Raw genomic sequence first — 14,405 nt, 5'->3', positions numbered from 1 at the left:
TTTTTATCATCCTTTATAGGTAACTTAAGATATGTGCTGCTGAATTTTTTAATATCTGAGGTTTCAGCGTGAATTTGCTTAGCAATAATATAATAAGTATGTAAAAAATAATTCTAGCTTAAATGAAGAGTTCATAATATGAATTGCAAATGTTTTCTAAACTTTGACTTAGGAAAACTATATTTATTTTTCTGACAGCTATCTGCTTTTATATGTGTTATGCCTGAATAAGTTATTTTCTGTTCAAAGAAATGTTTACTTCTTACCAACTCATCTTTTCCTTGGTAGCTGGCTTCTATTACTTCATGCAACTCACAAGTGATGTTTTTCTGGAGTAAAGGTCACAATGGTTCTAGACTCTCACAAGTCCCAATGTGACATTTCAACATGTTTTCTCATTTTTCTGTAGTTTTCTTATTTATTCATTAACAAATGTTGGTGAAATACTCCTCCTACTGTGTGCTAGGCAATGCTCTAAGAATCAAAGGTATTGCAGTGAATGAAAAGTAGAAATGAAAAGTAGAAATAAAAAGCCTGCTCTCAGGGTGCTTATATTCTAGTGAGGGGAGCCAGAAAATACATATATATATATATATATGCATGCATATGTATGTGCATAAATTCAGATAGCTTTAGATGCTGTGAAGACAATAAAACTGGGTAATGAGATAAAGAGTCATCAGTGATGTTTCTAGTAGTCATTTTGCAATTAGATTCTAAAACCAGTTCTGTCTTTGTTAGATATCTGCTATACCTAGTTCTTTATATCACCTAAACCTTCAGGTAACTATTAGAGCTCAGGATTACAGTGCTTAGATTTTATTTTGTTTTATTTTATTTTGAGACGGAGTTTCACTCTCGTTACCTATGCTGGAGTGCAGTGGCTCAATCTCTGCTCACCGCAACCTCCGCCTCCCAGATTCAAGCAATTCTCCTGCCTCAGCCTGCCAAGTAGCTGGGATTACAGGCATGTCACCACGCCCAGCTAATTTTGTATTTTTTTTTTTTAGTAGAGACGGAGTTTCTCCATGTTGGTCAGGCTGGTCTCGAACTCCCAACCTCAGGTGTTCTGCCTGCCTCAGCCTCCCAAAGTGCTGGGATTACAGGCATGAGCAACCGTACCTGGCCCAGATGTTTAGATTTTAATTTAAGGGTTTTAGTTCATTTTCCTTTTTATTGAATCATGATGAGCAAAATTTACTATTTGATGTTTAGGATCTTACAATAGCTTGGGATAAAGGAATATCAATTTTGACCAAAAGTATACCTGGAGAAAGTGGCATTAACTGCCTGGAATATTACTAGGAGCATTGCCTGAAAGTTGAGTCTTAGGGGGAAATCCAGGTTTTTTTCTTGTTCGTTCTCTCTCTCTCTCTCTCTCTCTCCATCTCTCCCTGTCTCCTTCTCTCCCTCTTCCTCTCCCTCCCTCTCCCTGCTCCCCTCTCTGCCCCATTCCTCTCTCTTTCCGTCCTACCCCTCATGCCTTCCCTCTTCCATCCCTCTCTTCTCTCCCTTCTTCTCTCCCTCTCTCCTCTCTTTCTCTCCCTCTCCTTCTCCCCCCTTCTCTCTTCCTTTCCTTCAAAGAAGTAAAGAGGTAAGTTCTTGTTAATTTAATTTTGATTAATTAGAATTGTATCACACATGGGGCAGTTGTAGAAGTTGTACTCCATTCTGACCACAGACTTTCACAGCCAGAGCTCCCACGGCTCTTGCCTATCATTAATGTCATGCTTTTGCTAAGCTAGAGATGTGTATAAATTAATGTTTCACAACTGCATATGTTTTTAAATTAGATTTCCTTAACTTGAACAACATCTACAGTGCTTCCTTCAGGACAGTTATTTTAATGGTCAATACCGTATGCCTACTGGTTTTCCATAGGGGTCCCAGCCCTTGGTATTTAGCATTGTAGAGGACTGAGAAGTGGAAGGGAAGCCCAAAGAAGCATCCACTGACTTCACTGGACAGCTTCCCTCCCCCAGATGCCCCAGGGAGACATAATGAAAACTGTATTCCTGGAGAAAAAGTCTGATATAAATCTCCTGGAGCTGGATTTGCTTTTATATAGATTTTTTCTTTTACTTTACTTTGTTGTTGTTGTTCCTTGAAAGCCCACTCATAGGCTCATAGGTTCTTTTTTGAACAAACAAAATCTCGTATAGTTGCGTTCCATGTTTAACTCCGGGCGTGGTGGCTCACTCTGTAATAGCAGCACTTTGGGAGGCCGAGGTGGGTGGATCGCTTAAGGTCAGAAGTTTGAGACCAGTCTGGCCAACATGGTGAAACCCCATCTCTACTAAAAATATTTAAAAATTATCCGGGCGTGGCAATGGGTACCTGTAATCCCAGCTACTCTGGAGGCCGAGGCACAGGAATTGCTTGAACCTGGGAGGTGGAGGTTTCAGTGAGCCAAGATCGTGCCACTGCACTCCAGCCTGGGTGACAGAATAAGACTCTGTCTCAAAAACAAACAAAAAACACAACACCTTAAGATTTCACCTGCTACTTTTTTCTTAGTACTTGATGTGTAAGTATTTCCCCCTAATTCTAAGCTATTTGGCCTTCTGAAGAGTGGCTGTTATTTGGAACAACCTAAGTATATCTTCTCAACAATGAAAATGTGTCCAAACATCTAGGCAGCAGGAGACCTGAGATCACTACTGAAATTGTATATTTTAAAAATCTGCATGAGCTGTTTTTCCTCCCACCAAATCAGAAACATGTGGCTGTGTTTCTGCATGTCTTCCTCCTTGGCAGGTGGAATGCCTCAGGCATGTGAGCATAGGCCCTGTTATTCAAACAGTCGCTGGTCTCCTATCAGCACTTCAGTGGGCTAATCCACTAAGGCAGAGTCTCATTAACCCTTAGTTTGCCATATCCACTTATAAAAAGCAGAGTGGCTGGATCAGTCCCATGAACAGTAAGGTAGCAGGTTTGGCTCTCTAGCCTCAGAGTATTAGGCCTTAAAATTCTTAGAAACTCTTTATATGCAAAATGTTCTTTTGGTACACATTTTTTATTTAGTTTTATTTATTTATTTTTGAGACGGAATCTCACTCTGTCACCCAGGGTGGAGTGCAGTGGTGCAATCTCGGCTCACTGCAACCTCTGCTTCCAGGATTCAAGCGATTCTCCTGCCCTAGCCTCCTTAGTAGCTGGGAATACAGGTGTGTGCCACCACGCCTGGCTAATTTTTGTATTTTTAGTAGAGATGAGGTTTCGCCATGTTGGCCAGGCTGGTCTTGAACTCCTGACCTCAAGTGATCCGCCCACCTTGGCCTCCCAAAGTTTCGGGATTACAGGCGTGAGCCACAGCACCTGGGCTGTAATATATTCATCTTAATGAATCCCTTGGTTTTAATAAAAGTACTAGGCTAAAGGCCGGGCGTGGTGGTTCACACCTATAATCCCAGCACTTTGGGAGGCCTAGGTGGGCGGATCATGAGGTCAACAGATCAAGACCATCCTGGCCAACATGGTGAAACCCCGTCTCTACTAAAAATACAACCGGGCACAGTGGCGCGTGCCTGTAATCCCAGATACTCAGGAGACTGAGGCAGGAGAATCGCTTGAACCTGGGAGGCAGAGATTGCAGTGAGCTGAGATCGTGCCACTGCACTCCAACCTGGCAACAGAGCAAGACTCTGTCTCAGAAAAAAAAAAAAAAAGTGCTAGGCTAAAAATTTTACAGGAATATTTAGGATAATGTAATTTATTTTAGCCACTCAACATAATTTTTAGGTATTCTTATGTGGAGTCTATTAAAAATGTAAAAAAGTGATATATACCCACAAAATCCTAATTTTTAAAATTAAGATGAATTGAACATTAAGGAGAGCTAACTCACTGTCATCTTTTTCTGATGCTTTCTCTTCCTGACAAAGTAATGGAATTAGTACCCAAAGAGAGTATTTCTGTCCTGACTTAATTTTAATGTCTTAAAGTTGTCTCTGTCTCTAAATGCCTACCAGGTATATCTGTTTGGCTCATGCATTAGCACATTTTATAATAGATACTTCCTCTCTATTATTGCAGCATCCTTACTTGACTTCTTTTTCTTCTCTTATTTATATAGTCTTGAAAGCTTAGAATAAATCCTTTTGGGCATCCTTTACTCCCTAGCCACTTCTTTCTTTTAAAATGACTGTGTAAAAAACTTTAATTCTTTGAAAGTGATTTTGATGGCGTTTCAAACCAGCGTGAAGGAAACACCAATAATCTGGAACAAATCAAAAAAATTTTAAAAAGATTTAAAAAGATAAGACATTTGAATTAGAAGGTTTGAAAGGAAGTCCTTTTTTTTTTTTTTTTTTCCCTCTGGAGACAGGGTCTCACTCTGTCACCCAGTACACCCACTGTACTCGCTCACTGGAGTACAGTGAGGTGAGCATAGCTCACATAGCCTTAAACTCCTGGGCTCAAGCAATCCTCCCACCTTAGCCTACTGAGTGGCTGAGATTATATAGGTACACATCACTATGCCTGGCTCTTTTTTTGTAGAGATGGGATCTCGCCATGTTACCCAAGCTGTTCTTGAATTCCTGGGCTCAAGTGATCCACCTGCCTCAACCTCTCAAAGTGCTGGGATTATAGGTGTGAGCCACTGTGCACAGCTGGTACCGTTTTTAACCTCAGCTATCTCACACATGCTACTCCTTCCTCTTGGAATGTTCTTTCCTCCATGTTTTACTAAGCTAATTCTTCGTCCTTTGATTCTTAGATTGTAATTTCTTTTCTTTTCTTGTTTTTTGTTTTTTTGTCTTTTTGAGATGGAGTCTCGCTCTGTCGCCCACGCTAGAGTCCAGTGGCACGATCTCAGCTCACTGCAATCTCTGCCTCCCAGGTTCAAGCGATTCTCCTGCCTCAGCCTCCTGACTAGCTGAGACTACAGGCGCCTGCCACCGTGCCTGGCTAATTTTTGTATTTTTAGTAGAGACGGGGTTTCACCATCTTGGCGAGGCTGGTCTGGAACTCCTGACCTAGTGATTTACCTGCCTCGGCCTCCCAAAGTGCTGGGATTACAGGTGTGAGCCACCACGCCTGGCAGATTGTAATTTATTTTCTTAGAGAGGCTTTTCCTGACCTTCATATCTGAAAATACATATATGCTTACACACTATTATTTCTCTTTTTCTTCCTAGCACTTACTTTTTTTGTTTGTTGTTGTTGTTTTAAGAGACAGGGTTTCGCTGCATCACCCAGGCTGAAGTGCAGTCATAGCCCATTGAAGCCTTGAACTCTGGGGCATAAACGATTCTCCTGCCTCAGCCCCCCAGAGTAGCTGGGACTACAGGCATTTGTTGTTTTTAGGTACTGGGTCTCATTGTGTTGTCCAGGCTGGTCTTGAACTCTTGGCCTCAAGAGATCCTTCCACCTTGGCCTCCCAAAGTGCTGACAGGTGTGAGCCACACCATGCCCAGCCATAGCACTTACTTTTTAACTGGATGTTTGTGTTTCTGTTTTTTAATATCAGTCTCTCCTGCCCAACTGTAAACTCCTTGGGGTCAAGAATCACATCTGTTTGTTTCACTATTATATATAGCCTATGTAACTTCTAGAACTGAGCCTGAAACATGGTAGGCACTGTGAAGTGAATGATTGATACTTGGGTTTGGGGACATTAGTCTGTCTTATAGAACATATCATTTTCCTAAAACTTAAAAACCTTTTTAGGCCAGGTGCGGTGGCTCACACCTGTAATCCCAGCACTTTGGGAGGCCAAGGCAGGTGGATCCCCTGAGGTTAAGAGTTCAAGACCAGCCTGGCCAACATGGCAAAACACCATCTCTACTAAAAATATAAAAATTAGCTGGGTGTGGTGGCGTGGGCCTGTATTCCTAGCTTCTCAGGAGGCTGAGGGAGGAAAACCACTTGAACCTGGGAGGCAGAGGTTGCAATGAGCCGAGATCTCGCCACCACACTCCATCCTAGGCAACAGCAGAGCAAGACTCTGTCTCAAAAAAAAAACCTTTTTATACTTTTTTAAATTTAATAAAACTTTGTTTTCACAACAGTGTCTTTAAATGTTTTGAAATAATAGAATGAGAATTTTAAGTAACTTTTAGAATTAATCATATTCTTTTAGTAGAGTTAAGACCTACTTTAATGGATATACCCTCTTTTTAAGCCATCTAAATTAAATTCTGTTCTCTAACAAGTAACATATTTTAAAAATCTTTTACATTGTAGAGGTAATTTGGCTTTTTGTTTTTACAGAAAAGACAAATAGTAAAAAGGTATAGAAGATCTTCCTTCACCATTTCCCTCAAGTCATTTCCAAAAGATAATTACTGGTATCAATTTTGTTTACATTGTACCAAATATTTTCAAGGCATATATAGATTACATATTTTTAAATAAAAAGTTGGAAGATATTGGTAGACATCCAGATTACTGACATGAAATAATACTGCTCTGCTTAGATTTCTCTTAGCAGAATTCCTCTGCTTAGATTTTCTTGTTTTGCATATTTCTGTAGAATAAATTTCTAAAATGTGATTGCTAGATTGAAGAGTGTACATATCTTAAATTTTGATAGCTACTTCCAAATTGCCTCCCCAAAGAGTTTTAGAAACTTCTTTCTTTCTTTTTTTTTTTTTTTGAGATGGAATTTCACTCTATCCCCCAGGGTGGAGTGCAGTGGCGCAATCTGGCTCACTGCAAGCTCCGCCCTTCGGGTTCATGCCATTCTCCTGCCTCAGTCTCCCAGGTAGCTGGGACTGTCGGTGCCTGCCACCATGCCTGGCTAATTTTTTTTTTTTTTTTTTTAGTAGAGATGGGGTTTCACTGTGTTAGCCAGGATGGTCTTGATCTCCTGACCTCGTGATCCACCTGTCTCGGCCTCCCAAAGTGCTGGGATTACAGGCATGAGCCACTGTGCCCGGCCATAAACTTTAAAATAACATCCTTGTGAGGTTTATGATTAGAAAAGTAACGATGTTTAGTATAGACAATTTGACAAATACAGAAAAGTACTGGCCAGACACAGTGGCTCACACCTATAATCCCAGAACTTTGGGAGGCCAAAGCAGGAGGATCACTTGAGCCCGGGGGTTTGAAACCAGCCTGGGGAATAGCAAGACCTCATTTCAGCAACAACAACAAAAATTAGGTGGGCGTGGTGACACATGTCTGTAGTCCCAGCTACTCAGGAGGCTGAGGTAGGAGGACTTCTTGAGCCCAGGAGGTTGAGACTGCAATGAGCCATGATCACGCCACTGCACTCCAGCTTGGGTGACAAAGCAAGACCCTGTTTCAAAAAAAAAAAAAAAAGAAAAAGAAAAAGAAAAAGATAAGCACTCCAAAAAAATCACTTATTTTATTACCTGGTGGTAACCTTTTATATCCTTTTAGTCTTCTGTGCACATAAAAAAATTAAGACTTGAACCATACTATTCAAACGACTTTGTGATGTGCTGTTTTAAAATAGCATTGTAATTAGTGTTATCTTAAAATATGTTCTACTTAGCTATACTATAATTTATTCTAGATGTTTGGACATCTTGATTATTTCTTTTTTTTTTTTTTTTTGAGACGGAGTCTCACTGTGTCACCAGGCTAGAGTGCAGTGGCGTGATCTTGGCTCACTGCAGCCTCTGCCTCCCGGGTTCAAGCGATTCTCCTGCCTCAGCCTCCCAAATAGCTGGGACTATAGGCACACACCACCATGCCCAGCTAATTTTTTGTATTTTTAGTAGAGACAAGGTTTCACCATCTTGTCCAGGATGGTCTTCATTTCTTGACCTCATGACCCGCCCACCTCGGCCTCCCAAAGTGCTAGGATTATAGGCGTGAGCCACCAGGCCCAGCCCATCTAGATTATGCGTAATACTTAGCTCTTATAAGTAGCAATAGTATGCATATCTTCAAACTTATCCATATTTTTTACATCTCTCAGTGCTTTTCAAATATACATTCTTAGAAGTAGATTTGCAAGGTCAGAGTCTGAAAATTTAATGCTTTTCATATATACAGCCAAATTGCTCTCCAGAAAAGTTTCAAGTTATGTCTTACTAGTAATCTTAGAGTGCCCATTTTTTTCTAGAATCTGAGCATTAAAAAGAAAGTTACCAGTTTATTTAGAAATTAAGTTTTTTGTTTTGTTTTGTTTTGTTTTTTGAGATGGAGTCTCACTCTGTCACCCAGGCTGGAGTGCAGTGGTGCAATCTTGGCTCACTGCAAGCTCCTCCTCCCAGATTCACCTGCCTCAGTCTCCGAAGTAGCTGGGACTACAGGCGTGCACCACCATGCCCAGCTAATTTTTTTATTTTTAGTAGAGATGGGGTTTCACCATGCTGGCTAGGCTGGTCTCAAAGTCCCGACCTTGTGATCTGCCCGCTTTAGCCTCCCAAAGTGCTGGGATTACAGGCGTGAGCCACCGCACCTGGCCTAGAAATTAAGTTTTAAAAGTAACAAAATAAGGAAAAGGAGATAAAGCTATGGTATGGGATGGAAAATGAATGTTGAGACAGAATTAGGTACTGAATAAGTTGTATTCTTACTCCTTACATTGTTCAGTTAATAAATGCCCTTTATTCTCTTTATTTAGTTTTCTTTGATTCTTTTTATGTACGTCACTGTTTTTTTGTTTGTTTATTTAATGCCATTTTATTCAACTTACCTATACCTTTTCACCTAGAGACCAAATGAGAGGGTTGACACTGTATCAGAAAAACCAAGGGAAGATCCAGTACTAAAAGAAGAAGCCCCAGTAAGTTGTTTTACTGAATACTGTCTAACCAAATATGGTGGAAGAAGGTGAAACACAGTGACTGAGTTGCAACACATATTGGTACTACGCTTTTTAATTTCAGAAATTATATTGAAATAAATCTTGGAGCTGGCTTGAGAGGTGGATATTTTCAGTGAATTATTTTCCTTTTCAGAACTATGATCTGTTTTTTTTTTTAATTGATCAGGTGTATTCTTAACATGCCTTTTTAATAACTTGGCAACAGAAACCATCAATCCTATCTTCAGTATTTGGGGTGGGGCTTATTAATATTTTTCCTCGTTCCCTTTTGCTAGTTTTAGATAGGAGACATCAGAGAAAAGTATAATTGAAGATAAATTTACATTGTTAGCACTTTTAATGTACTTTATACATAGTTTCTTTTTTTTGAATTTCTGTTGTTTTTAACCCTTTCCTGTATCAAAGTATAATTGAAGATAAAATTACATTGTTAGCATTTTTAATGTACTTTATACATAGTTTCTTTTTTTGAATTTCTGATGAAGTTTTTTGACCCTTTCCTGTAGGTTCAGCCAATACTATCTTCTGTTCCAACAACAGAAGTGTCCACTGGTGTTAAGTTTCAGGTTGGCGATCTTGTGTGGTCCAAGGTGGGAACCTATCCTTGGTGGCCTTGTATGGTTTCAAGTGATCCCCAGCTTGAGGTTCATACCAAAATTAACACAAGAGGTAAGAAAAGGCATAAACAGATGCTGAGTAAAAGGTTGGAAATGAAAGTGACTTTTAAATGTTGTATGTGAATATAAAATACACACATAATATATAATCTGATACAAAAATGTGCCTATCTGTATCAGTTTTGTGGGTTTGTTTTTTTTTTTTTTTTTGAGACGGAGTTTTTGCTCTGTTGCCCAGGCTGGAGTGCAATGGGGCAATCTCGGCTTATTGCAACCTCCGCCTCCTGGGTTCAAGTGATTCTCCTGCCTCGGCCTCTGGAAGTAGCTGGGATTACAGGCACCCACCACCATTCCTGGTTAATTTTTGTATTTTTAATACAGGTGAGGTTTCACCATATTGACCAGGATGGTCTTGAACTCTTGACCTCAGGGGGTCCACCTGCCTCGGCCTCCCAAAATGGTAGGATTACAGACATGAGCCACTGCGCCCGGCCTCTTTATCAGTTTTTAAAACCAGTGAAATACTGATAGTCATCTTAAATGGCAGAGTGCAGTCATTATTTGCCTTATGACACCCTACATTTGCTTATAATTTTCTTACACTTGCTTTTTTTAAAGACCTTAATCTGACTGAAAATATGACCTCTTATTTCCTAAAGAAAGCGTATGGACAACTGATCAGATGTTTTATATGAGCTTAATAAGCATTTGGGCCAAGCCTTCTTTGAACATTTTTATTTCATTATTGACTGCTATGGATAGTAATTTTTTATCCAGACAAGTACTTTTCATCCTGGCAAATTTTGCAGGATGCTTTTTTTCCCTCTACACTCCATTCTTGAATCTGTAAATTTACTGGGGCATCCTTGTAAATTTGATATGACATGTAGCCTGAAGGTGGCTATATAATATAGGATCCTACCTGAGGAATGTTAATAAAAATTAAGAAAGACAATTCTAACTTTTCTGTACTCCTTTGCTGGGATTTGACCAAAGAATGATGTGGATTAGATTGCAGAGATTCTAGCATTTGAAATGAACTTGCTTAGTAGCCAAAGAAAGGTTTGAGCTTGGAACTTACTTCTGGGTGTTAACTTTGTGAATTGACTCTTGTCATGTGTAGAGCTCCTCATTGTCTGTGACAAGTGTGTACCTGTTTCTTTTTCTTTTACTTTAAACCATCTGTCTTGGTCCTTGTTCACTCTTCTGAGGGGAAAAAGTATCTGTTTATGTCTGGCAAGGCACATTTGTGATAGGATCAGCCATATCTGTGATTCTTGTGCTGCATAAACAAGAATCTCTCCCAGTATAGAAGGCCATCTGATCATTTTTCGTCTTGTCAATGTGACCCACTGATTAAAGGTTAGGAGAGGGGTTGTGTCAGTGAGGCAGAAATGAAAAACCAACATTGTTGAGCTTTAGTGCAAGATCCTGTGTTCAGTAGTTCTTACATATTTTCTTAATACAATCCTCACAGCAATACAATGAAGTAGGTACTATTATTATACCATGTTTTAAGTAGGTAAACAGAATCTCAAAGAAATCTTAATTTCACAACCTCTCCTCCTAAACACTGCCTTATATTACAGGGAAAGCAGTTAAATTCACCCAGTCATCATTTACAGAGGTTGGGGAGGCAGTCTTATTATAGTTCCTTCAATTTATACAAGAAGGGTATTGGACTAGTCGTCTCTGAAGTACCCTACCCCTCTAATGATCTAGGGTTATGTGAGTGGGAAAAGAAAAGACAAGGATTTTCCAAGAAGACCATGCTTTCTTAAAGAAAACAATTCATGTCCACATCTGGGCCTCCAGAACTCTCTAAGAAGTTACATCATGTCAGAACTGTGGATCTTCACTTCTCTCCCTTGGGGAAAGCATACTGTTAAGATTATATAAAGAGTTTCATATTCAATTACTTTATGAAAACCTGCAGATTTCAGCTTTTTTCAAGATACAAACGAAAGCACAATTTATGTGTCATCTGTATTTCAAAGGAAGTGTTTACATTTAGTTTTATTAATTAACCTAATCTTGGCCAGGCAAGGTGCCTCATGCCTATAATCCTAGCACTTTGGGAGGCCGAGGTGGGTGGATCACCTGAGGTTAGGAGTTCAATACCAGCTTGGCCAATATGGTGAAACCCCATCTCTACTGAAAATACAAAAATTAGCCGGGCGTTGTGACGCCTCTAATCCCAGCTACTCAGGTGACTGAGACAAGAGAATCACTTGAACCCAGGAGGCGGAGGTTGTGTTTGCAGTGAGCTGAGATCCACCACTGCACTCCAGTCTGGGTGACAGAGTGAGACTTGGTCTCAAAAAAAAAAAAAAAAAAAAAAAAATCTAGCCTGGTACCCCCTAGGCAGTTTCCTACTTTAGTGCTGGAAAAACAGATTTCGTTTATATTATTACCAGAAGTCTGAAATTTTAGGTTAAAAAATGCATATATTTTAACAGAAATTTAAATTGTTCAATTTTTCTATAGTAGTTTTAAAAAGCTTTATTGAAATGTAATTCTCATATCATAAAATTCACCTTTTTTTTTCTTTTTTTTTTTTTGAGATGAATTGTTGCCCAGGCTATTGTTGCCCAAGCTGTAGTGCAGTGGCACAATCTCAGCTCACTGCAACCTCCGCCTCCCGGGTTCAAGTGATTCTTCTGCCTCAGCCTCCCCAGTAGCTGGGATTACAGGCACCCACCACTACACCCAGCTAATTTTTTTTTTTTTTTGGTATTTTTAGTAGAGACGGGGTTTCACTGTGTTGGCCAGGCTGGTCTCAAACTCCTGACCTTGTGACCTGCTCGCCTAGGTCTCCCAAAGTGCTGGGATTAAAGGCGTGAGCCACTGTGCCTGGCGAATTCACCCTTTTAAAATGTGTAATTCATTGATTTAAAAATCTGTACATTCACAGAGTTGTGCAACTGTCACCACAATCTATTTTAGAACATGTTCATTAACCCCAAAAAATCCTGTGTCCATTAGCAATCACCCTCATTTCCACCCGCTAAGAAGCCAGTAACTACTTTCTGTCTCTGTAGACTTACCTGTTGTTCTGGCTTCATTCATTTACCATAATGTTTTTGAGGTTCATCTATGTTTCAGCTTGGTATCAGTGCTTTATTCCTTTTTATTGCCAAATAATATTCCATTTATGGCTATAGTTTTAAATGCAGTATATAGTAGAGTTTTAAATGCAGTAGTTTTCTGACAGTTTTTCTGAAAACCAAAAAATACAGCCTAAAAATTTTGTTAATTATGTTCCACTCATGATGCCTATTAAGCATTTTATGCTGCTCATTATTTTTTTTAATAGCATATATACTGCATGTATACATGGGAGATACTCAGAGAAATGAGTGAATCTCCTGTGTTACTTTCTATCTAAGCAACTTTGTAAAATTTATCTTAATCATGTATAGTAATCACTGGTTTCCATATTGTTATTAGTCAGTATTTTTATTAGATTCTTAGCATTGGAAAATGTACGTAACAGTTTTTCACACATAAAGATGTAATAATTATTTGTAAGAGCATGCTGAAAGATGTTCGGATCACAATTCTATTTTAAGTTGTATTTTATTACTTAGGTCTCATTAAAAATTTAACTCTTCAGTCAGAGACAGATGTGCTTGTTTCTTGACTTTTCAGGTCTGTAGCTTCTTATTTCAGTCTTATTTCATAGTTTGCCAGGTATCAGGAAACAAAGTGCTAACATATGGGCAAAATGTTTGTCTTGTTTCCTCTCTAGTAAATGATTTAATGGGGGAAGAAGTTGAAAATATAGATTAAAATGAAATTGTGTTATCTATAAATTTCAGTTTTTATGTTAAGTCCTTTGGGATTATCTGTTTATATCTGAAGAAATAACTGATGTTTGGAAACTTTATGTACTATGTTTTTTAAATCTGAATAGCTCTACCCACCACCCTGTCCTTGAAATTCACTAATTAGTTTAGGTTATATTTCTATTATTCCCCCCAAAAATCCTTTGGATTTTAGATAAATCTTCTTTGATTAATTATCGTTAGATTTGTGCTTGGGTCTTTATTCTCAGATGAGATGATGCGGAAATCTGAGTCCACTGTTGCCTTTCTCTTCCTAATTACTTTGGGTTCTCTGAAAAGATCAGTTCCTGCATTTCTCCATTGATGTAATACTTTTTCTCTAGAACAGTATTTTTCAGACATTTTTGGCAAAAGATGAGTTTTTATTTACTTTTTTCAAATGTCTAGTCTACTATGAACTAATACCTCTGTAAAATACAACCAAACTTAATTATTTAAAAAAAAAAAAGAATGCCCTTCCCCTGAAAAAAACATCTAGTGCAAGATTCTTGATCATGTGTCTACATATCATAACAACGTCAAATTGCTGTCAGAGCTTCTCAATGCTTACTCAACTTCTTTACTTACTTTGTCACAGACTGGCTTGTCAAACCAATTTCAGAGTAGCATTGCCCCTAATCAGCAGTTCTCAGGTGTTGTAGTCCCAGGACCCCTTTTACTCCTAAAATTTGAGGACTCAAAAAGACTTTTGTTTATGTGGGTTATATCTAATGTTATTTAAATTTGGAAATTAAAGCTGAGATGCAGGCACAAGTGGCACACGCCTGTAATTCTAACACTTTGGGACGCTGAGGCGAGAGGATTGCTTGAGCCCAGGAGTTCAAGACCAGCCTGGGCAACATAGCAGGACTCCATCTCAGTTTAAAAAAAAAAAAAGAAAAAAATTAAAGCTGAGAAAATTTCAAAATATTTATTAATTTATTTAAAAATAAGAACCTATCATAGGCTGGGGCCAGTGGCTCATGCCTGTAATCTCAGCACTTTGGGAGGCTAAGGCAGGAGGATCACTTCAGGCCAAGCAATTGAAACCAGCCTGAGCCACATAGTAAGACTCCCATCTCTGCAAAAAAAAAAAAAAGCAACAAAAAATTTTATTAATTAACTGAGCATGGTGACATATGCTTGTAGTTTTTTTTTTTTTTTTTTTTTGAGACGGAGTTTTTGCTCTGTTGCCCAGGCTGGAGTGCA

General features: G+C 39.0%; 1 protein-coding gene across 2 annotated transcripts in view; it reads left to right on the top strand.

The window, feature by feature from the left end:
- WHSC1L1 (Wolf-Hirschhorn syndrome candidate 1-like 1) overlaps positions 1-14,405 on the top strand; it is a 125,391-nt gene that overhangs the window by 34,874 nt on the left and 76,112 nt on the right. For both annotated transcript variants that reach the window (XM_011993227.1, XM_011993234.1), the window contains 2 exons: positions 8,639-8,710; positions 9,259-9,421. In XM_011993227.1, the coding sequence (XP_011848617.1) occupies positions 8,639-8,710; positions 9,259-9,421 (235 nt within the window). The remainder of the gene's footprint in view (positions 1-8,638; positions 8,711-9,258; positions 9,422-14,405) is intronic.

This window comes from Mandrillus leucophaeus, unplaced genomic scaffold (assembly GCF_000951045.1).
Source record: "Mandrillus leucophaeus isolate KB7577 unplaced genomic scaffold, Mleu.le_1.0 Scaffold111, whole genome shotgun sequence".
In the NCBI taxonomy this organism is placed as follows: Eukaryota; Metazoa; Chordata; class Mammalia; order Primates; family Cercopithecidae; genus Mandrillus; species Mandrillus leucophaeus.
The sequence above is the reverse complement of the archived record's forward strand: the minus strand, read 5'-3'. Positions and strand labels throughout refer to the sequence as shown.